The sequence below is a fragment of the Cygnus atratus genome, chromosome 16 (genome assembly GCF_013377495.2).
Source record: "Cygnus atratus isolate AKBS03 ecotype Queensland, Australia chromosome 16, CAtr_DNAZoo_HiC_assembly, whole genome shotgun sequence".
In the NCBI taxonomy this organism is placed as follows: domain Eukaryota; kingdom Metazoa; phylum Chordata; class Aves; order Anseriformes; family Anatidae; genus Cygnus; species Cygnus atratus.
In genome coordinates, this window is record NC_066377.1 from 9,273,693 (window position 1) to 9,298,593 (window position 24,901).

Sequence of the window (24,901 nt, forward strand, 5' to 3'; positions counted from 1 at the left end):
TTATTTTTGTTATCATGTTTCTATTTTAAAACCCCTTTGCAGAGGGCCGGGAGCTGTAAGAGCACGATCACTGCTTTTATAAAATGACTTGAGTACTGATGAAATACCCAAAGCATACAGAATTTTTTTCCATTATAATGGAGATCAAGTAATTCCCTAAGTGTCAGTATAAAGTAGGGAGTCATTCCAGTAGCTGATGTTACCTCTGAGTAAGGATACGTGTTTTTATCTCTTCTCTGCCTAGATCATAGATAAGGTATTTCTTCATTACAGTGGAACAAGATGCTCATGGAGTTCTGTACTGCTTTATCCTGCTGGTACCCTTCCTGGAGAAAATAATGCAGTTGGTTCATGCTTTTAGCAGCTAGCGTGGTGATGGTATCAAGAAGAGCACAGGGTGATGCAGAACCAGTGATTTTAAGAGCATCTGCTTTACACAGGAAAGCTGTAAATCTCAGCAAGGCCTGTCGTTTCTTGTGTGCCTTGTATACTGGAGTTTAGGTTTTTCGCAGAAAATATTGCCACTTCCCTGTCTATGCAAGCCAGTTCAGAAGCGATCTGTAAGATGATTTACAAGAGCCAATTGTAAGTGCGTGTTGTACAAACCCCATCAAAACCAGAACGTGATAGAACACGGGAAATGGAAAGACTAACTTGTGAAATATTCATCCAGTCACAGAACTGTCTCTGGAGCATATTCAGATAGGGCAAGAGATTCTACAACAATTGAAATTTCATCTGGTGAGCCTGGGCATTTCAAACATCCTTGCATGGCTCACTGGTGTTGCCTGGCATAAGCATTCCCAGAGTTACTGGTCACCATGGTGAGCTTTTGGAGAGGAGTGTGTCTTTGAACCATTTATTCCATGCCTTGTGCAGTGGAGGCTAGCTGACATCAGTATGTGTGAATGATTTTTTTTAATCTGTTAACATGCAGTTTGTTTAAAGGAAAACCATTAGAAAGTGTTGATCCTCTCTCACTGCTTTATTGCTGAATTTGAAGACTGCCAGCAAATGGTGCGTTGACTCAAAGTGGCACAGAGTGGAGGTTCTTTTTCCTCAAGTGTGCTCCTAGTTCTTCAGTGGCAGGTGAGAGTCAGCACTGAAAGCTCCCCTGGAGGAAAGCCGTGTTTCCCTGTGCGTCTCAGGCAGGTAGCTTCTGTTGCCTTGCAGTTCAGCCGTCTTTTCTCTCTGAGAGCTTTGCTTTCCAGCCTGAAGCTACTAAAATGGAAAAATAAAAATGTAAGTTAGAATTATTCTTGGTGATTGGGATAGCAAGGAGGAAGTATTTAAGGAAGACTTTGTGTGTTTGTTAGTAGCTGTAGATGCTTCTCTGGTATATCATAGGATGTATGCTGATTGATTTAATCTTTTGCTGATTATGGAACAGTTTTGAGGAGCTTGACTTTTCCACATTGTCATCAAGCAGCTTTCTGAGAGGCGTCTCTTTCCTAAGGACTATTTGCTTAAATAGCCATGAAAAATCCATGGTGACTGTCAGGAATAGAAGGCTCTTCGTGTTTAAGTCGGGCTCATTACTAGGAGACGGACTTGTGTGTTCATTGGTGAAGCTAAAAGGAGCTCTGTGTTTTCCTTGGTTTGGTTCCCTTCCGTTATCCTGGAGGCACATTTATTGACACCCCTTGCCCCAGCTAGACACTGAGGTTTTATCCATTGCTGTGATGTGTTTTCTGTTCTCAGATCCTTGTTTTCATGTTCCCTTACTGGGTTTCTTTTTCTCTTGCCAGAAGAAATGAAAACCAGAGGGCCTTTTATTTGTACCTTCTCCAAAATCTGTATCTTAAACCAGTCCCTTAAGAATATAAGTAAGTGAAAACAGAAACTACTCCCTGGAGTCTGGAAAAGCTCGATGATTACAATGGTTGGGGCCGAATTCTAGCTCTGCTGCTGCTTTGCAGTTTGGGGGGCTACGGTTCGTGACAAATTTGTTCCTGTTTTCACTTGTCCAGCTTATACAGCCACAACCCAGTTCTCCAGGTGGTTGCTGTCCTGCCTTGTGCTCCAGTCAGCATGAATTCTGCCAGAACAGGGGTAACATGGCTGGTGTCTCTTCTGCACTGTTCACGTTTCTGTTGGTCAGACGTTAGAGGCAGCTCTGCAGCAGGACAGTTCTTGCCGGGTGATGGTTTCTCTGAAGGGTTTAGATTGTAAAAAGTTTAGCTTATTCCTATCCTGTTTCTCTAATGAGCCTCTGCTCACCAGCTAGGATGGTTCATACGGCTTTGATGTAGTTTAAAAGCGTTTTCTAAATGTATCTGAGGATGTGTTCTTTTACTATTACATATACCAAATGGGTCAAATGTGGAAAAACAAGATGGTTATGCAGTAAGTGGAAAACTGTTCATGGAAAACTGGTATTTTCACTAGAAGAGAAAGCACATAAAAACCCCAGTGGGGAATAGCTCATAGATGCACTGAGTAAAGGAAACAGAATAATAGAGTCTGAATTTAGATTTTCTCAGAGGTGAGATTTTCGCCCTCATGGCATACCTAGTGTCCCTTTGGCTTGACAGAATTTCACCCATGCTTCACATGTGGAAGCAACTGACCTGCTCACCAAACCTGGCTGCCAAGTAAATGGAGAAGAGATGCCCTGATGGTTATTAAATATTATGATGTGAGTGTCATCTCTGTAAATGATCGGAGACTTGGAGAGTGTGCTGGTCCAATAAGCAGTCTGTGCTTGTTCTCTTTTTTTCTACCTGTTCCTTAAGCAACTGCTCCTTGTTGGTGTAGGAGACAGGGCCGATAGGGTCTGTCTAAATCCACCTAGTGTTTACGTTCTCACAGGGAGGATGCACAGAAAAATTATGATGCTTCCATTTTTACAAACGAGGAAATGTAAATGGAAAAGTTAAGTGATTTACTGCAGGTTGTAGTTTATTCCCGGTGATAGGTAGCAACAGTTTATTGGTGGGTTTTAAATTAATGTATTGCTAGTTTGTAGTTCTGTGTTTAAATTTAACAACATTATAAACAGATTGTGACTGGAGAACAATAAAAATTAACCCTTGACACTGAAAGACAATGACTTTCTAATCAATGCCAAAATACTTTTCTCTAAACAATCCTGTGTATTCTGGCAGGGAGTGAGTAATTCCTTTCTGGTGGGCTAGTCATGTTGATTTAAGAAGCGCAAGTCTCTAGAAACAATACACAAGAAACACAAAGGGTAAGAATAAGCAGGACTCTCAGGAGAGAAACAAATGAGAAAAAAATCTCTCTGCTTCCTGTGAAATTCTTTACCCAAACAAAAGTCTTGGACAACTGAAGAGAGGCTCAGAGGAAGTGAAGATGTATACATGTTTGTATATATGCATACGTAGTTGTTCATACAGAAATACAAGCCATGGTATAATTTGTAGATACTTTGTTTTCTCTAAAATCAAAATCCTTTTGAACCAGTTGTAAGTTGCGTTGGTGGTCTAACGTGCAAGCCGTGCTCCAGTGTCTTCCTGACAGCGAGGTCCTGTTGTAAATGGCTTTCAGAAAAGAAGCAAGAGGTGAGTGTTTGACATGAAATTTAGAGATCCAAAAGCAAAGAGACACCAAAGTCAAGAGAGCATACGGACCCTGCCAGACCTTAAAACTGAGAGCATATCTTGAAGTAAAGCGAGTTACAAGAGTCAGAGCAGTGAAGTGTTTCTGCTGTCTTTAGAGACCTCCTTGGACTGACCCCATGGAGCCAGCCTGTGTTGTGATTCCTGTCCTTGTGGGGTCTGGCAAGAGGCTGTCACAGCAGGAGGGTAACTTCCTTCTGATACAGCAGCGATGCATACGCTTTCCTCTTGCCATTAAGCTAGAGTAAAACATCATATCCCATATTGTAACCCCAACGCAAGGACATTATAACGGGGTTTATGAAAGAGCGAGAAAAAGAAACAATGGAGCGTAGAAATCTTGGCTTGGTGTGTGATTACATTCCTAGGCAGTGCTCTTATTGCCTTCATTACTCTTCTTTATCATGTCAAACACAGCATTTAGTTCTGGCCTAAGCCAGAATTACTTTCTGGGAAAGTATTTAGCCATGGACTAAATGTTAAGCAAGGGTTGACTGAAATCATCCCACTGAGATGTGGGCTAGTTTGTACACCAGGCAGTGCGTGAACCTTTGTAAGGCCAAGCTGGCCTTCTCGTCACCTCCCTTTTCTTTCCAGCTCTGCATTTCTCCACCAATATTCTCTATTGTTCCCTCTGCTGGGTCTGGAAAAGGCTGAAGGAAAGAAGTTTGAATTCTGGGAAGGAAATTGTTACCCGTGCTGTGCCTCCTTTAATAGACCATTTTTGATGATAGTGATTTCAAAGTGAAAGACACATTACAGATATCAGGAAGCTATTTTGATGAGAACAGTGGACTTTAGTATCTATAGCGTGTCTTTTTCCGTGCCTGACTATTTGTTTTGCCAGAGGGTTTGAAATATTCTAAGGTTTTGCATAGGGTTTTCTTGAACCATACTGCTCCTTCCTTGCAAATGAATGGTGATTTATTAAGCTTTTGCAGGAAAGATAGAACCAACAAGCACTTAAAACAGATTTTTCTTTAATAACCTGTGGGTATTTTGTGGCTTCAGCACTCAGATCTCAAAAGTGAATTATTTGAATTAAATTGGAATTATTATTAAATAAAACACTTAAAAAAAAAAAAAAATCAGCATCACCCACGATGAAGAAATGCATCTCATAGAAATTGCTGTATTTAATTTAGGGAATAAAGCTTAATGTTATTGGTTATAGTAGTAAAATTTTGAATGTTATTTAATTAAAAGCAGTGAATTTTGAAGGGAATGCCTGAATAATGGGAAGGCTTTATAAGTATGGGACTAATTAATCATCTAGCTTCTGAACAGCCATTGCCATTATCTCCCTGCCTGCTGCATAAAGTGCCAGGAGCGCTATAATGTGCAGGAGGACCTTGGACCAAGGACCGTGGGTTATGTCTCAGAAGATTTCTGGCATCCCTGCATGCACGGGTCATTCTTTTAAGAGTTGTGCCCTGCAGATGAAGTTTGCTTTGTGACTGTTCCTCTGTAATTAGAAGCGCTGCTGGCAGCTTCGGGGCAACGGATAAGATAAAGATGAGGTATCAGCCTGCCTCTACAGCCAGTAATTGACAAGGCATCAGGAAGGATGTGATGAAAGCTATGTAAATTAGCACTATGATAATGAGCCAGAAATCCCATCAGTAGGAAAGGAGCTGTCACCTTTAAGGCTGGAGTCAATACTTGTTAGTTCTTTAGAATGAGTCCGATTTAATCAACATGTGCATTTAAAACAGATTGATCCTTTATTACGTGGAGCCAAGGAGGGAAGAGCAACAGATTGACTCAGTCAATGCAGACAGCGAGAGCAGCGTAATTCCTGTTGGATGAAGTGTCTGTGCAGCTGCACTGATGGTGGCCCTTAGTATCCTCCCGTCTGACCAAGGTGGCTTTTCAAACTAACACCTTCTGTGTATTTTGGTGACACCTCCGCATGCCAAAACGGTCTGCCAGACTTGTGTTTGTATGCTGCTGGCATGCAGACACACCGGAGTCAGAAAAACACCTTTATCATGGCAGGGAGAGAAAGTAATCCACAGGGGGGAGGAGAGGAGGGAACAAGCAGGAAGACTTTTAAGAGACACTTGTCAGGATCTCTCTCATCTGTACCTCACAGACTGAGCCTTATTTTTATGCTGTTGGGGAGAAATCCCCATGCAGGAGGTTATATATTGCCTTCTCTGTACTGCTGAAGGAAACAAGCACCATGCCTGAGTTGCAGTGCTGGCACGCTGAGGGCTTTGCAGACTGGCTCTTTGAAAGAGAGTGCCTGCTTTTGATCCGTACGGTGGGTGACATCTCCTCGTCCTTCTTCCAGGAAGTTCTCCCATTCTGAGGGAGTTCAGCAGAAGTAAGTGGTGCTCTTGTTACCCAGCTTTCTTACCTGTAGCTCACCCAGGCTTGTGGAATGGATACCTGAAGATCTCCCCATGCAACCAGCCCAACCTGACAGCAGCACAAAGATTTCCTGCGCCATAGTATGTGTGCTGCCTCCTGCTGTGGTTTCTCAGTGTTTGCACAGGTATTTTGTATCGCCCACTTTGTGGCTTTGCTGGGTGGCTGACAAGAAGAGCAAGCCTCTGTTCTTCGGCACGACTGTTCCTGTGTCATCGGGAATGTTGGTGTCGAGGCTCTGACCAACAGAGCCATGTATCACTTGTCCCAGGTTCGGTTAAGTGTCTTGAAGGTAAAGGGGGGGAAATGAAGCAGGTGGCACTGTATCAAATGAGATGGGGATGTCTTAGTAAGTAGAGGGAAGGTCCTTAGATTGCTGAGAGTCAGATACCATGGTTATTTTGTAGCTTCATCACTAGTAAACTGCCTGTTACTTGGCTCAGGACAAGAAGGCCATCATTTTAACATGGGGAAAAAAAAACAGAGTATTGAATTGAAAGCAGCTCTCTGTACACTTGAGTGGATGGAGAAGGCTGGAATTTAAGGCCACAAGTCTTTGCTTTTGAACATTTTTGGGACAAACCCCGTTCCCTCCCCCTCCCTGACTGTCAACCATGTACTTGTACCAGGTACTTGCTGCTCGGTTAACGCCTCCCATGTGCAGCCAGCTGGGTGTTAGCCACAGGATGTAACAGCGAACCCCTTCAGTCGCTGTTATGTACTTCACAGTCTAAAAGTGTACACAATACGAGACTGGGGTGTAGGGCCCAGTGTATGCAGAGCGGCCAGCTCTTCCCTATTGAACCATGCCAGGCTTTAAAGTCAGGACACAAATCTAATAGACCAAGCGTTGCAGCCCTGTCCTCGCTGTCTCCCCGGTTTAACCTGACCAGTGTGGTTCTAGCGCAGGAGCGCGGCTATCCAGGGCAAGTTTTAGAAAGACCAAAGAGAAATGTGAGTATCGTAGCGATATGGTTTAGTGGAGTACTTAGTGTTAGGTCGGAGGTTGGACTCGATGATCTTGAGGTCTCTTCCAACCTAGAAATCTGTGTCTGTGTCTGTAGCTGAAACGAATTTGTTTCTACCTTGCTTATGAGTACCACCAATGGCGCTCAGGTGAGTGGGTTATGAGGCAGTTCAGGAAGCTAAGGTGGCTGTAAGGGAATGACTTAATTTTTGTGTGGTTAGTGTTTGGCTGTTGGAGTTACCTCCGTTGCCTGCAATCAGGCTGCAATTGCGTAAGCAGCAATGCAGAGGGGGAGTTTGGTTGGTGTGATTGCCTGTGGAATTACACCTCACTGCCAGCTTGTATTCCTTCTGAAATACCTGGGCTGGAGAAAACTACAGACAGCTTCCAGGGATTGAAATAGATAGAAACAGGAAAACAGGAAGAGTGATTCCCTGGAGTACAGAGCAGGCACATCTACTTGGGCAGCAGCAGAGGAGGAGGAATGCTCTTACTTCCCTCTCTGCTTTATCAGCCATCTGTAGTGCCCTTAAAGACAGTTTAGATGATCAAATAAAGGTTTTAATAAAGGATATTTTGTTGGGCTGATAGTTGGTGGAGCGTTCAGAATTCTGTCCTTGGGCTTCTCACTGCACAAGAGGCATGAAACAAACTCTACAGAAGTTATTGCCTTTTTTTTTTTTTTTTCCAATTCTATAAGCTTTCAGGGTAACTTTTAGGAACACTTATTCCCCAAAAATATATTCTTTTGTTTTTATCTCTGTTGTGTTTTCTATGAGGATGGCCAACACTTTGAATGCTACACATCTAAGTGTAATTTTGTAAGCATATTTTGCCTTTAAGTTGCCTTATGGAGTTGTTGTGCTTAGGTATGCAAATTGGGTGTCGCTTCCCCCCCTTCCACTTGTGAACAGTCAGCTATTTAGGGAAAGTAACTGAAAATACATCCACAAATGGGGCCTATTTACAATCCAGGACCTCACATTTATTTTGTGCAAGTAAAATTGATCACTGTTTTAATACAAAACTGAGTTAAAACAGGCATTTATTTAATTGGCAGAACTTGAAAGCCTCACTTTATTTATGTAGGGAATTCCGAGCATCTGAATAGATACACCACAAGTCACTGGCAATCTGAGACTGTTGCTTTTATTAAATTCTGGGGTGTTTTTCCACTCTAAATATTTTATTACAAATAAAAGCCCTGCTATGTGCGAGCACTCAGTAACTGGCAATCAGCTGAGTTCACAGATGCGGTTGGGACTCTTGCAAAGGCTAAATTCAATCCAGTGTGTAAACGGGGGGGGGATGAAGTGTTAAATAAGCTATTTGCTTTGGCCTGGCGCATGGTGGCGGGGGAGCTGGTCTTTGGCTGAATATTTGGAGGTTTGTTCTTTGGGCTGGTAGGGATGGGTCACTGGGGAAGGCAGTGCCAGCAGCATCTGAGGTGACTGATGATGGACTTGGATGTGGAGCCCCGGCACTGACAGAGCCTGAATGGCAGGAGCATCGCTCCAAAGGGAACTCCTTGTGTGAATTTCTTGGCTAGACAGTAGGTGCTACTATTCAGCCTTTAATGAAAAGGCAGCTGAGGGGAAAATATTTGCGAGGAGAAGATGGCAGCCTGAATGAATGGCCTGCTAAATGCCCCAGGCAGCGCGCTAGCACGTTGGCGGTGCGTCAGTGTTCTTTTCTTGCAGGGGTAATACTCGGGGCTGGATGTGGCAGAGGGTACGAAACCATGCACAATTCTAGCTCCAGGTCTACAGGCACTGACTACCTGCCCTGAACACAGTTTTCAGAGGGCTGTGCTGGCGGTAAGCCCTGAGCTGCTAGGAATTGTAGTGCAAGGGACAAACCTGTGGCGTTACTGAGAAAAGGGAAGGCTGCAGAAAGCTAAGCTGGGTTGCATTTGGAAAGGTGTGCAAGGGGAGATCTCTTGTTGAACAAGCAGGGCCTGCTTCATGACTCCTGCAAGGTAACTTGGTTAACTTCAGACGAAGGGAATTCAAAATTTCAGCTGTTTTTCATTTAAAAACATCAGGGTACTTTGAACAAACGGTTTTGATCACAGCTGCTTTTGGTAAAATTAAAATATTGGGTGGAAAATCTCAGGAGGAGTTCCTATTTGCACCTCTCTAAAGAAAGAGCAAGTGGGTACCAAAGCGACGTCTTTAGCTTTGCACTGGGGTGCACACAGTCTAAAAGCATAACTATCATCCCATTTTCAACCCGGCCTTCCTAGCACAGCACAAAACGAAGTAGCTCTGAGTGAAGATGATATCTGAAGCAGCCTGTATGCCACGCAGAGCACTGCCCATCCTCGGAGGCGCCGAGGTAGTGCCGGTACGTCCTCCCCAGACCCTCCCAGCGCTCAGACCGAGTCGGAGGCTGCGGGATGCAGGGAGGGCAGCCTGCTCGCTGCAGCCATTCAGCTCAGGGCATGCCAGCAAGCTTCTCTCGGTCTCTCTCAACTTCCCCTTTATGTTTCAAATATAATGGTCTAATTCTTTGCTCTGATTCAGAGGAAACTGGGGTTTTAGACCGTGTGTGATATGATTGTGTTCTGCAAGAATATGTGTGCAGAGAAGAAATGCTACAGTGAGAGGGAGCTTTTCTAGAGGCTGTCACAACAAAATAAATGTAGTTAAGGGGAACTACGAAACCCAGCCCTTTGGCTGGCGTGGGGCAGTAGGACAGGAGGTATTTTTAGACAGTGTTCTGTCTAGCTCTTTGACCTGGCAAAATGGCATAGTTTTCCACTTGTCTGCGAAGGAATGGGACAGGTTCCTGCTCAGTACTGGATGTGGTGCAGAATTTAGGTCTGGCTAGGCACCACAGACTGGTGCTTTTTAGAGCAGCCCAAATATTTCCAGTCTGTAAAACTGGGCAGGAGCCCTAACATACGAATAAGCTTCCTTCGGGTGTTTCTGAGGTGGTGTGTGGATGGAGGGCAGCACCAGACCACCCTGTGGTGGGCTTGGGCTTCTTGGTAGAGCTTAGGGATGTAGTGGTGTTTGTTTAAAAACTAATAATAATCCAAGCCCCATAAATTATGCTGTCGATCCCTAGGAAGATTTTTGGTTTGGTTAAAATTTTGGTGTCATGTTTCATAATTAATTGAGGATTCTGTCCTGCATGCTTGTCCAGTTCAATCTTCGACTCTCTTATTCCAGTAGAGGAAAGATGGCTGGAAAATATCGCATACATCCCCACAAACAGCAGGACCCCAATGGTGAGCACTTTAAAAACGGTGCAGAGGCTGTTGGATTGGGCTCGGTTAGGAAAACTAGCTCAGATCAGCTGCTGTACTTTTAGCAAGCAGCTCTTCATCAGCTAAACTGTTTGTTCCTGGTCAGGGCTGGTGACGAAAAATGTGCTTGTGAGGTTAATTTTTCTAATTCCTCTTTTAAACCAATATGTGAAAGATGCTTGCTCTTTTTTCCTCTTTTTTATTTTTTTTGTGTGTAAATAATTGCAAATGCAGCCGGGCAGCCTTTGCAAGGTGCAGCTGTGTGCAGCCTGGCTTTCTCAACATGTAAGCGTAACCGGCGGCTGTGTGTATGTGAGTGCCGTCTGGGGTAATGCATGCAAAGCAGAGCTCCAAAGCTGTGTTCTTCTCTTTGCTGGGGTAGGAAGGTTTTTGAAGCATTGTGCAGCTTGGGGAAAAAAAAAAAAGCGTTGAGCTAGGTTTAATCAAATTTTGAAATATTTACTGACATGTTGCCCTGAAACAGAAATGCTCCCTGTTTTTTTGGAAGTCAAAGTTGAGTGAAAAATCCTGTGTGCTTGGAGAAAAAAGGCACATCAAGTGCTAGGTAGTTTTTGCAAGTTTATTCCCTGTACTCTTTACAGAGATGGGAGGGAGCTGATCAGAGGCTATGGAATCAGAAGCTTCCTTCCCAGACTCTATTGGTTACCTTGGATAAGCTGTAACCTTCTCTGCTCCTCGTTGCCCCACCACAAAGTGAGGCTGGGAATAGTTTCCTTATGAAGTAGTCTTACTAAAGTCAGTATTTGTGAAACTTTCCAGTTAGTGTACTTGTCCTCAGACCGTACAGGTTTTGAGTATTTGAGTGGCTTGTTTATCACATACACTGACTGATTTATGGTTTGGGTTCCTTAATTGTAAAATACCTCGTAATGGTCCTATGTTGGGACAAGAGAGGTGTCAAATATTAAAACATGATAAAGATTAAAAAAAATAAATTGTAACTGCAGATATGACAAGATGAACAGAGAAGGGGCAGGAGGCATTAGGTAATGATTTAGTGTACTTCGGTGCTACAATCTTCAGTGAAATGAGACAGTACTAGAGCTGGCCTTAAACAAGATTGCTTGAATACCAAAAACAGTCCTTCAGTACGGAGAGGTCGGTTTCGGCTAACTTTTGCTGTGGAGACGCTTGAGGGACTGCTCGCAGGACCAAAGTAAGCTTAAAGTAAACTAATTTCAGGATCAGTATTGCAGCTCAAATATACTCTAAGGCTAGCAGTAGTCCGTGCTGTGGAAATAAGAGCAACTGTGCATCAGGGTGGGGAGCCAGGGAGCATGCCAGAGGGACCAGCAGTTTGCAGAATAAATACTAAAAAGCAAATAAACAAGAAATATTTTTACTGAACATTAAAAAAAAAAAAAAAAAAGTCTGCTGTTTGACTTGGCCTGAATTACTCCCCAGAACTATATTTGTAACCCTTTCACTCTTACCAGCGTTATTCTTTAGTGAACTATGAAATAATTGTAATACAGATATTTACCATGTAGCCAAAATATAGAAGCGTACATCTCTGATGTACAAGTGATATTTTTTTCCCCAGAAGACATAGAGCACAGCATAACCGGCAGTTTGAGTGAAGACAATAAACTGGAGACTTAACTTTTAACTCATTCATTTCAGAGGGATGATGTCACAATCTTGTGGCTTTTGCTTGGGGAAGACAAAAATCAGTGTCCTTGAGAATCATTTTCCTTCCAGTTACCTGTAGGTTAATCCTCTAGCTCACAAATAAGCATAGCCTTACTGACAACTTTGAGGTGGGGAATTCATAACCTTTACGTTCTGTTAGCTTCTCAAAAGCTGCCCAAGGTGCATGAGGCATGTGTTATCTGTGGCCCTTTAGCAAAAAAGGCTCTAGGCAGTGGGAGTTCCCTCCTCTTACCCCTGCTCCCCCCCTTTCTCCTTCTGGAATTCCTCTACTTCTCACCAAACCCCATTTTTTCTGTACATTTGGAGTTCTTGCAAACCTTTCACAGGCTACAGAGAGACAGCTACTCCTCTTCTGCTCCAGTGGTGCAAGTCCCAGAACGCCAGGGGCTTGTGTGCAGTTTGCTCCTCCGCTGAAAGCTGCGTCCTCACCCTCACACCACAGGCACTTGAGCCCGTTTCTCCCAGCAGGAAGTTTCAATCACTAAGGACCAGGAATCCAGGCACTGTGTGCTGTACCAGAGCCCCAGTTGCTAGTCATGAAGGAGCACAAGTTCCCAAAGTATTTACAGCCCTGGCCAAGCCAGCACAGACACAGCTGCAGCTGGGAGCTGACTGCCGGCACTGTCTGCAGCTGCTGCACGGGCAGATACCAGGATATCTCCTCAACAAGAAATGACAACTTGGAAACCCTCACCCACGGCTGCACCTGTGTCTAGTGTGCCTGCATGGAGACTGTCAAACACAGTCATTACTGCTCGCCTGAAGTCTGTTGGCCAGTACACCTGAAATCAGGATGGTTTCACTGGAATTTCTGGCCAAGGCACCTACAGGACTCAGTGCTTCCCGTTTTACTTCAGCTGTAAAGACAGAGTAATAGGAAACCTTTAAGTGCATAAACAGATCCCAGGCAAATACTTCTGAGGACCTCAATAAGGTGAAATGTCTCTAGTTATGAAATTCTACTTGATAGTTTTTCAGCTCTGAACTTTAGCAGTTAGCAAGGTACTGGTCAGTCAGTTTGTAGTCTTGGGTTTTCTTAAAGTTAGGAATCAAGTTAGAGAAATGGTGCCCTAATGCTTCTGTGCTGTGGTGGAAATGCACCACTCAGAACACTGGAATGTTTGCATACGTAAAGGAGATGCTCAAATATGAATACATTATACATGCATTTTGGAGTTTGATACACAACCTGATTCAAACTGAGGGTGTGCAAGTCGCAGTGCACCAAGGATCACCAGTCCTGCTTGTCAGCCACATGCGTATACATAAATTAAGATCAGAAAGACATCTCCTTGAGAATATACCCATAGAAACCATCTCAAGATTTAGGTCCAAAGCCTGATGCTGAACTGACGTATGAGGCTATTTAAGTACGTCAGCCAGATGTGGACACAATGTTCCTAATGAAACGGGATCCTGGGATCTTGTTATGTTTGCAATGTAGACAGAGTTTGTGGGTCACCTGAGATCATGATGCTTGGGCCCTGTGTAGATGCACAGTGTGATTTGGAACAATGGTCGGTGAACCTGGTGGCAGTAAGCTGAACTGGTCTGGTGGTTAGCTTAGAGGTTCAATCGAAGCTTGAAAATTGATATTACTCAGTATCACCCCACGGACCTGGTTGCAAGATTGAGGGCCGGGCTGTCATCTGGGTCCAACGACGTGCCGGTCAGCGAGGTTGCCTGGATTCACACACCTGCAGGTTTTGGCAGTTCTGTTTGCTTGACCATCCATCCACTTGAAGTAAAATTTCAGAGCCGCGAGATTAACAATGATCAACTCATTACACTTACGCAGAAACCAAGTATGCAAGAAAAGACTCAACGTTTTTTGTAAGCTTTTATCTGCTCTCTATGACCCTTACCTTCTGAGGGGATAGCACAGGGGAAGTTGTAGCCTATATTGCAATTAATGTAATAAATTCCATGGACTTTAATGATACCAGGTCTCATTTTAAAACTTTCAACTTTGTCTATTAAGTGTTTAACGTGTTATGACACCGTGACTGAAAAGAGAGAGCAGAAAAGGGAAAGGACGCTCTTTCTGGTATCTAAGTTCTTTATCTTAGGTCAGAAGTTTGAACTACTCGCTGAAGACGCTCCAGTCTTTGCTACAATTACATTCATTGCCTGAACTTAGCTATCTCTGTTGGGGACCACTTGGTATTTCCAGTCACTCTGATGCTTTTACCTCCTTGAAAAAGGAATAGCTGTGCAGAGCCCGAGACGATGAAACGTTCCCTGTGCTGCTCACATCTTTGCAGTTGGAGTTATCAGTAGTCAGAAACTGGTTGCAGTCTGCAGGCTTTTTTCAGCCATGGGCATTATGAATACAAGTTCTATGGGTCAGACGCCGAAGCCTTTTTACAGTGTTTACGTGCTCCTGAAGCAGACTTCTGTTAGGTAAAGGCTAAGCAGACACAGACTTGTCAGGATTTGTTCCTCTACGTAAAAGAGAAATGAAATAAAACACTCCATTCAAACAAACTACATGCTAAAAGCTTTTTGAAGAGTTCCATGGTGCAGTCAGATGATGAAAATCGTGATTGTAGAAAAAGAGAAAGTCATGAAGAGGCTGAGAAAAGGGAAGGTATTTCAAAGGCTTACAGGACTTACGCACATATCTTTCTTAAGCTCCTTTGAAAATCTAAACAAATAATTTGTGATGACATTGAAAATGGATTGGAGTCATCCAAGGTTAGATCCTCACAGAAGGGCTTCCTTAGGCTCTGGGTTTGCAAAGAAGACAATTTTTATTTTAATCTACAGTAATTGAAGGGATTTGTGGTCACGTTGGGGAGGAGGGAGAGCATGAAGAGGAGGCGAGAGAGCCAGAGTGCAGGCGATGCAAAGAAATGAGTCCTGAAGGATTTCAAAGGTGAAAAAGGTAGCTTTTGTTGGACTCTGAAGCGAACTGGGATCTTCAGACCTGCCTGCGGATGCAAATATTAGTGACGGCAGGGGAGGAGGGCATAGGAGAGGTCAGTGCAATGGTAGAAGGCAGACAATGGGCTCCTTTGCAGCACCAGCCTGGCTTTCACTTCGCAAAAAAGGTTTTTGTAATTCAAATGAGAGCGAGCCCTCCTTAAGAAAGGGATCTGTCTTTGGAGAGAGAAACACTGCGACATATTTCACTCTCACTTCCCTTTGGTTTCACCTTCCTTCATCAGTCAATGCATGAATGAATTCAGGCTGACATCTTTTTGTTGCTGCAGTATTCTGGTGTAAACATCAGTACACCAGCAGTACTGATACAGCCTGGCGTATTTTTGGAGCTTTCTTTGTACTTTATTTTTCCTGGGAAGTGCAGTTAGATCAGTTCTATTGTGCTGAGTCCCAGAACACTGCCATGCTGAGAGTATCTGTGCACGTGAATTTTGCAGGTATTCACTTGCATTGCACCCACAGTGTTCCTGTGCACCCGTGCTGAGACATGCAGTCACTGGTTTGCTTTTAGACGTGATTCATTTGCACTTTTTGCTCTGGAACTTTGCATTTGCAGATGCTGTGAGACTGGTACAGGCGAGGAAGGTGGTCTGATCTCAACTTGTCACCCGGGCTCTCTTGTTGGAAAGAGAAGGCATTTCTGGAGGGTAATTCAGCCTTTCTTCCTAGACATCACTCCTAGAGTGCAGTGACTCATTGTCTGAAGTTGCCTGCCTGTTGTTTTCTGTTGTGGAGAGAAGCTGTATCACCAGCTTAGGGTAGGATTCAGCTTCTAGGGGGTGCAAGCGGATGAGATGAATCCTAGCCACGGCAACTTGTTGACAGAAACCTTCTTGTAGTGGACCCTTGTCAAGAGAGTCCAAGTAAATAACAAGTGATAGGAATGTCTGACTGCCTCGAGTACCACTGAAACTCCCAGTGCTATGCAATGCCAGCATTTTGCAACTGTTTTTCATTAACTTCGATGTTATAGACAGTAAATCACTTGATGGCAAGACGGATGCAAGATAAATCAGTCAGGCATGGACGTAACTGCATGGGCCTTCAAATGTAAGATTGGTTAAGGACAAATCAGTTTGGGTTTTGGAAATCTGAAGCAATATAGTTTATGTAAGCAGGGGGAACTTCTCATGTAGTCTATAAAGAAATAATCCAGATTGTTTATTCGAGCATTTTATTTATACATATACTTCTATGATTTTAAACAGCTGAGTTTCTGAATGCTTCCCTGTATTTCATTTGGTATTTATCAGGATTCACTGAATGTCAGGCTAAGAAGTGGGGAAGACGAGGTTTCAGATTGCCAGGATCAGTGCTTAATTCACGATTATTAAGTTGTCATTGTTAGTGGAGGTTTTGTAATATATATGTAGACGTATTTATTGCTTATGTATCTATACCATTAAAAATAAAATCTGTTGAAAACATGCCTCAGACAAAACATCTCTCCCCATGTTACGTCTGGATTTTGCAACTTAAGCTGTTTGTTTTGTGATGGTCTTTGCAGTTTCTTCTGGGATAGAGTCTACTTCTTCTGCAAGTGGTCATGCAGTTTTTTGTACAAAGAGATGATTCACACTGTAACATCCATGTGTTTGTGTGTGAACTAATTGTTATTGTCAATGACAATGCTTGAAGGAAGTGTGGATGTGGGCCATGGAGCTGGGGCAGGGGAGCTCACGTCCTCCCCAAGGAAGGTGTCCTCAGGAATATGGGAGTAAGAGTTATGAAGACAGAGATCTTCATATTTCCTTTCAAAAGGCAGTGACGTGAGTTTCACAGAACATAGGTGATGAGTACAAGTAGTCCACCTCATTTCTTGTGTAACATAGCCCAAGATTATGCAAGGGCAGTAACCTTTGGAAAAGAAGTGCCATTTGAAAAACTGTACTCTAGAGTCTGTTTGATCTTCTACTTAGCAATAGGCAACGCTGCAAGCTCACAGCTCAGGCTGCCCGAACCATTTGCAGAGAATATGTTCAATATTCCATAATGTGCATAACTTTCTTTTCTCTTGAAATCTTTCTGGTTAGTTAATAGTTTAGTTCCTCGTCAGGGGATAGATCAAAAAATAAATACGTACCAATGAGCTTTGAGGTTTTAAAGCCAATTTGATACACAGGAAGCCTGAAATTAGGGCAATGAAGGATATTTCTGATGCTATTTCCTCTTGCTAAACACCTCTGCCTTGTAGGCAAGTCCCTGTTCAGCTGTTTGCTGATGAATTCATTTGGCTGTAGATCTGAGCTCCTTTTCGCAGAGTGCTTTCTCACAGCTGTGGCTCCTCATTGTTTCAAAAGGATCTCAAGAAAAATGTTCTCCATAAGTGAAATATCCTTTGCAAGAATTTCATTATAATGCACTCATCTGATGCTTAAGTTCTTTCTTCCTTTACCAGATACTGGTAACTTAAAATGTGTTCTTAGAGAAATCTCAATAGAGCAATGAGTGAATCCCAGACTGCCAATTTACAGTGTAAGGTACAGTAATTCGTTCTCTAAAAGTAGGAGAATCGCTTCAGTCTCGCTCCGCTTTACATGTGTAACACTGGTGATGTCAAAGGAGTTCCTTCTGACTGAAGTTATTCTAACAGAAACTGAAGCTACTGAAAAACTCGAATCAGACACAGAGTTCTCCATATGTGTGCTGGCTTTTGTCCAGGAATGCAAGAGATCTTTGAAAACTAATTGTCTGAATTTATACAAAAATTACTTTCATCGGTCATTAAAATCCAACTGTCTCTAGGATGGAAGTCAGATTTTGGTTAATAGTGTGCAGGACTGCGGGATGCTCCAGGAACAACGGAGCTGAAGAAGGTCCACCCCCAGCTGAAATGACTTGATTCCCAGTTGGTTAATAACCCGGAGCTGTGCTAGCATGCAGTGAAAGATCTGTGTTCAGGTAGTTGCAACATACTTAAGAGGAAGTGCTGAAAGACTGAATTTTCTATAGAAATGCAGGCTTACTTGTTCTGGATAATAATGATGAAGATGCGATGGGGTTTATTTTGTATAAGTAGCCCTGTGCAGTCATTGTTACATTATTTTGAGGTTATCTATTGCATTGTCTCTCAGACTTGAGTGCAGGTGAGAACTCCAGTTCACATGTAGGATGCAGGATATTTGTGTTTCCTGTCGTTTGGGTAGAGCTTTAGCTTAGAAGCTGCACATGTGATAGAAAGCAAAAGAACATGACCAGGATGGCAAGGTTCAAAGCTAACAATTGAGTAGCATGAGCAAGGATGCACCTGCTCTTAAAACACAAGCTTCAGCAAACACTCATTTTAAATCATTGGACTATTTTAGTAGAGCCACGTTTCCACAGGACTGCCAAGCTGCTTTGCTAAAGACAAAGGAGTTTTGTGGGACATGATCAGTACTGCAGTGGAGTCAAAAGCGTATCTGACAGCCACATTCAGTCGCAATATTTACTCAAGTGATTAAAAAAAAGAAGGTGAAATTACACTTGCAAGTTCTTGTTCAAATCTCTGACAGATTTTACTATGTGTTGTCAGAGACGGATTAGTGTATATCCCCTATGCTGGGGTTGCATGGTTAGCGATGTCCGATGGTGAAATTCATAGTTCACGTCACCTCTGTGGTTTTTCACTGGGGGCACATTTTCTTGGAATCAAAATGTCTGCACTTGCAAGGAGCTTTCAACAATTGTTTGCACAAGTGTAAAGGTGTAAAGCAATGTATTTGTTTTAACACTGAACGTACTAGGTACATATGGATCCCTGTGTTGTTTTCAGTGCTGATCACTAATGGGTCTAACGAAGTTGTCTGTCACTTTTCTATCAAGGACAAGATGCAATTGCAGCCCCCTGTTCAGAACACAGGTTTCACAGGATTGTGCTTTCGGCTCTGGCTGAAATCCTTTTGGATATGCTCGTCATTGCCTCATCACTGTTTCTGTTCTCCTTTCGTTTCCCTCTGGGTTATGCACGGTGTGCCTGCCTTGCTGTTCGATGAGAAATCTCCCAGCCTGTCCAAACGTTTGAGGAAGTGTCCCCTTGAGAAGAGGCCCAAGCAAACTCTCACTGCCTCGTCCCCGGGATTTGCCATGTGTTACTTATGCTAGATGGAAGGTGCTAAACACTCATTTTCTGTAATGAAGTAAAGACTGCAAGTCAAAGTTTAACAAGGGCCACTTGAAAAGCATTTGAGACAAACCCCAGTGATTCAGGCTTCCATGTGAGAACAACTCCCAGTTAGCAGACTTTTTCCTGGAATTGTGCTTCATGGTTTTTTGGTTCAGAGATGGAGCAAAGACACCCCAAGCAACAAGGTTTCATTGCAACCGTGGGTTTTAGGGATAAAGAACTGGAGAATGAAACCTCTTTAAGAAGAAGGGGCTGTTAGAAATGCTTATTTGGTGAAATGAAGTTTTGTACCTAAATCGCATTCTAGACTTGTAATGTGTCTCTTTGTTGGAAGAATGCTATTTTTCAGTCATTATGAACTCACCCAATACACCATAGCGCAGAAAGGAAGCTCTTCACCCTGCTCCTTCTAATTTGTTATAGATTTCCTTGAATTCCGCAAAGCATTGTGCTGTAAGACAAACTCTGAGCTGTGTTTATGCATGACATGAGGGGCCATCAGACATGGCCTGCTGAGTTTGGAAGCGGCAGATCTCTAGGGCAACAAGTCACAGTGCACAAATAAATGTTATGTTGATGCAGCAGCAGAATTTTAAACAAAAACAAATCCTCTGTGGGCTGTTTTCCTAATGATTAGCATGCACACATGGAAGATGAGACCTTCGCAGGGCTTTGTCAGGAGAATGAAAATCTACCGGCCTGCTTTCCCATTTTTTCCCTGCATGTTTTTGTTATGGAGCCATGGGCTGTACTGGTCCCTTCTGATGCGGAAGCAGTAGCCCTCTGTACAGCTTGGGTAGCTCAGAGTCCTGGGTCTGCCCAGCGTGAGCACGGCAAAACACTACAAATGGCAAGAGAGCAAAATCAACAACTGCGGGGATTAAAAAAAAAGAAGTCATTTTTTTTCTGCCATCCTATCTGCTGGGTTTTTTGGTGAAATTTTTAACCTTATATCAGTCATGACCAGCGTACGGGCAGGTAGAAGGCCAACTTCTGTTACCTATTCATCTCTCTAGCTCTTCAACAGCGTATTACCCATCCGATACGTCATAGCTGTTTTAGTGAAGTTTGTATCATAAGCTGCTATCCTTCCCTGAATTCATGCTAATCTGTAAATGTAGGAAAATGATAGCATGTTGTGGTAGAGGGTTTTGATTTTGTTTGTGGAGGAAAGATGCTCATGGTCATTCTGCTGTATCCTAGGAGGGAGCAGGCAGCACTTGACTCTGCAACATTAAAAATAACCAGAAAAGCTCCTATCCCTTCACGTATTTACTCTTTAATTAAACAGTATGTTTTGGAATATAAACGAGATATGGGCATGGCAAGTTGCTAAAGTTCCTCGTCCTCCCCTTTGTCACGTCCTGCCCTAAATACCTGTCTGATTTTCCAGATAAATCACTTGGTCTAATAAAAGTTTATACCACTCCCTGTAGCTGTGTTCCCCAAAGAGAGCTGCGCTCTGCTTGTGTAGCGGGCCTTAGAGGCTGTCACCAGGTGGAGGGAGGGATGGTTTTGATACAGAAGAGTCTGGGGCCCAGTATAAAACCAGTAGCACCAAAATAGCTTGACGTTTGGAAAACGCTGACCTAAATGTCTGAACAACATCTCTGGGAAAAGGGCTGCTTTTTCCAAGCTCGAAGCAGTTTGGAAGGGAAGTGGTGTTGTCATGTGAACAGGGCACACAACATTAGCTCCACGAGCTGCTGTTTAGTAGGCTGCATTTATCATGCTTTTAATTTGAGTGACCGTGCTGCAAAAGACTCTGTTTGCAGATGAAAAGGTATTGAAAGCTGGGGAACAAATAGTGCTGCGTCCAGTAAGCTTAGATTTTTTGGGGCTGCATTTTGGAAAGTATACTGCTAAATTTCTAGGGCAAAAATCTCGTGTAGCTCTCTTGTTTTTAATGTTACTGGAGAGATTGCTGCTTGTGCACGTCAAGACAAATCAGAGGCTTGTAGAAGATCTGACAAACTAACTAGTAAGTTGACTGCCTCTTTCCCTGTTAAGTATTTCGTACTTTCTATTCTCTCTTCTGTGCCTTTCTCATTTTTTTTTCTTGCTCTCCCTTTCTCCATTTCTCACGCTCCTGTTAAATGATCTTTTCAGGCAAGCATCACAGCAAAGCTGTTTTTTAGATTAACACAGACTCTGCTTTTTTATTGACTGGCCTGTAACAGTTAATGTGATTTGCACTTCTGTTTACCATCTTTCTATTATTAGACCCAACATACTGAGACTCATATGCAGGTAAATATTAGTCACCAGTGGAACTGCTAATTGTCTAGATTAATTAATCGTTCCAGTTGGATTTGTTGTCTCCAAACAGATGTGATTAAAGCAAGGAAGAGTCACTGATTGGCTTATCTTTTGCGAATAAGCGACTTCAGTATGACTTGCTACCTCACATCAATCGGATGCCTGACTCTTAATGCTCAGGTATTGCACCCAGCAGTGAAGTGGGAGGGCAACAGCTATTCCTGTCAACCCTCCTGCCATTAGTCATCCCGCTGAACACTTCATTTCAGATGCTTCCTGAGTTTTCCAAGATGCTGGGCAGCGCATTCGCATAGCAGCAGTTCCTGGCCAGGTTAGTGGCAAGGTGTCTGGGCTGGCTGTTATCAAACGGCCTTTCTGCCACTGGCACAAGTCCTGTTCCTTTACTGCAGGAATCTGGTTTTCAGACTTCAGTCTACCCAATCTGCTCCAAATTCTCCATATCTAGCTGGAATCCAGCCAGGATCCCCTTCCTGTTTAGTAATACAAGGGGAGGAATGTGCTTGTAGGCCTGGAAATTTGGTCACAAAAAAGCGGGTTGAGAACCCAGGGCCCCAGACAAATGTAGGGGCTGTGTGCCTCGTTAACTCATCTTTTATTATTATTATTGGTGCCTGTTCTGTAGGGTGACATGTTATAGAGCCATGGCTTATCAGAAACAGGGATGTGCCCTTTTGGGGGCTGAAAATGAGACGGAGGCACATGCTTGCTGTTTTCCAACCAGACTAGCAGAGGCCTTCTGTAAGCTCTGAGTTTGTTTCGATGACATTGCTTCTTACCAGGTTGTAAGCTGCTGGCAATCCCAACAGGCAAAAGAGGAGAAGGAAAAAAGAAAAAGCTGAGTATGCATCAGCTGATGTGACCATTACTCAGGAGCGGTCAACTTTTAAAAGCCTTTTATTATTATCAAGCTGTAACAAAGCTGCTTTGTACCATAAATACAAAGAATTGACCCGTTTCTCCTCTGTCTCAGGTGGGTAAGACAAGTTCCTTCCTTCTTTGCTCACAGTACTCCCCAGGGCTCACCCTTTGTGTGGGAGGCAAGTTAGAAGCCATGGACAGAGACAGGGAGGAAAACCCTCTCCCCTCCCGTGCATGGCTGTTGCAGTTTATCAGAGCAGGTTCTGCCTGCACTGCTTTCCCTTCAGTCTCACCTGCAGGTAGTTGCATCTCTTTGCTGATCCTGTGCTCACTTAAGAAGAACCTTTTAGCCAATGGTCCCTGAAAAGGGGGAGATTTGAAGTAGAAATCCCCCAAAGCAGGCTTTGCTAAATCCTTCCCACTGGATCAAATGTGCTGTGGGCATATTCAGTGCAAATGCAAGTAGCTCCTCACTTCTAGTGGCCAGAATTAAGCTTTTAAAGGCTGGTATTGGAATCATTGCCAATTTATGTCTGGCCTGGGGCTTATTGTTGATTGCCACTTGAAATCAAGCTTTTGCAGAGCTGAGGAAAGGGGTAACCTGGCCTAGGTGAAAAGTTCTAGCATTGTTCTGCCTGTTTATAACCAAGTGAAACGGCAAAGAGGGTAATGTGTCCCAGGCATTGTCTGGTGATTTTCATTTCCCTTCCCCAAGTATCGAGTCTGTTGAAAGTGTCCATAACTCTAGTCCATAGCTCTGACATACCTCAGCTCTAGCAGCATGAATGTACTTCTGTTAGTTCTTTTTTTTTTTTCCCCCCGGTCCTTTTCACTGACATGCGTCTTGATGTACATCAGGCACTCTGCCTCCCAGAGTCAAAACAGCTGCATCTTAGAGAGAGGGGAAACCCTCAAAGGAAAAATAAACAGAGCCTTGCTGTGGTTTGTTGGTAGTAACAGATAACTAAGTCTAAAAATCTCATCAGAGGTAAGACATTTATCACCAGGCAAAACCCAGCGTTGTAGGAAATGTCTTTTGTGTTATCCTGAATGCAAGTCTGAGTCTAAGAACTGTGGTGGTGATTTGGTAGATGGTTACATTCATTCAATCTTAAAGGTAATCAGCCACACTGTGCTGATGGGAAACTAGAGGATAATATAAAGGAGTGAAAAAAAAACTATATCAAGTTTGAACATTGTTTTTTCTTCTCTGCAGGCATTTCTTCACCGGATCCGCCAGAATGCTGTGGACAAAGCCGAGAAATACATAACAGAGGAGAATGTTAAGGTATTTCTTCCATATTCCTCTTTGATAGGGATTTCATACATAGTGAAAGGCTAGATTCTGGCATATAGATATCACAAACATCCTCGTGTCTTATTGATGCTTATTATTAAACTGGTTTCCAAAGGAAAAGAGGCTCACGCTGACAGTTTCTCAGTCTGTTTGCCCATTTGTTTAGCTGTCATCTTCCAACATTTTTTCATCCCACCAGCTAATTTCAGTAGAATTTGGTAACAGCGTACTGTTGTCAGAAACACTAACTTCTGGCAAGATTTGTGAAATGGTGTACAGAGGACAGAGAGACCTTTTTAGCCCCCTTAAGGGGAAAGACATGGAATGAAGTGGCTGTGTCTATCTATTTTGCTTGACAGTAATCAGTGAGCCAGTTTACATCTGTTGTCTCTTCCAAATCTATAAATGAAATGTGTTATAAGAAGGAGGCAGGAATATTCCTTTGGATTGTAGTAGGAAGGAATCTGGGCTCCTGTGGGAGGACTGAGGAATGGGAGACCCTAGCATGAGAACATTGCTGAATGAATTTTGCACTGGAAAGGCATATGGGACACAGAGCTATGAGGTACTAGCTTCTCTACTGCGTACTGTCACAGGAGACCTTGTTGTGGTTTATATTCATAAAAATAAGTAACGCTTTCTTTTAGCAATTTGGCTTAACCCTCTTTGTTACACACATACTTGTGAAACCAAAACCTTCTTTGTACATATACACAAATGAAACCTCAGCATCAGTGGGAAAGGATTCAGCGTCTGCCATCAGAGTCTTGCTTACTGGACGTGCATTTGATCCTGTAGCTTCTACATCAGCAGAGTCTTTGCTTTATACATTAATGGGAGCAGAGTGCAGCAACAATAGGTACATCATACTGGCCAGCACTACTACAGCTGATGTGTTTCCATTTTATGTAGCAGTATCACCTGGAAGTATTGAGATCCTAGCAGGGATCCAGCCTCCATCATGCGATTCTTTCTGTGGGCTAGCGATACGCTATTATTGATTGACTGGCATCAGCATGGGGTGGTAGCAAGAAGGTTTGGCAGATTTGTAGAGCTAAGCCTCTTGCTGTCTTCAAATTTGGAAGTCCCTGTTCCCTGGAAGCTCGCCATCTACAGTCTGAAGTAAGTTTGGGGACGGCTGAGAGAAAAGTAGACAAGTGATTAGTGATAACAGATCCTGTGAGTAGAGAAGTGTGCAAGAAACCTCTGCAGGAGAAGTAAATGTACACAACCATTTGCCAATTTGACAAACAACTGCAGAGGTTGGTGAAAGTTGCTGTTAATTTTCTCATTCTTCAGATACCATTATGACTGCTATACACTCAGATGCAGTGCCCACATAGCCCATGCAAAAAAGCCCTTATTTTCTCTGCTGATTAAATGTATTTGTATTCTAAGGTCCATCACATTCCTCTGGGGAAGTACTACTTCATTTTTGTGTCATTCCTCAACTGCCTGCGGGTGCCTATGTGAGGCCACTGTGAGGCCTCATTAATTCTTATTATTACAATACCCAGCTTTCAATAACAGAGCTACTCTTTGGTAATAAAGGACCTATGCCTGCTGC

At 43.2% G+C, this 24,901-nt stretch overlaps 1 protein-coding gene across 4 annotated transcripts in view; it reads left to right on the forward strand.

Moving 5' to 3' along the window:
• Positions 1-24,901, forward strand: part of PREX1 (phosphatidylinositol-3,4,5-trisphosphate dependent Rac exchange factor 1) — a 172,430-nt gene that overhangs the window by 45,369 nt on the left and 102,160 nt on the right. For all 4 annotated transcript variants that reach the window (XM_035548097.1, XM_035548098.2, XM_035548099.2 and 1 more), the window contains exon 2: positions 23,254-23,325. In XM_035548097.1, the coding sequence (XP_035403990.1) occupies positions 23,254-23,325 (72 nt within the window). The remainder of the gene's footprint in view (positions 1-23,253; positions 23,326-24,901) is intronic.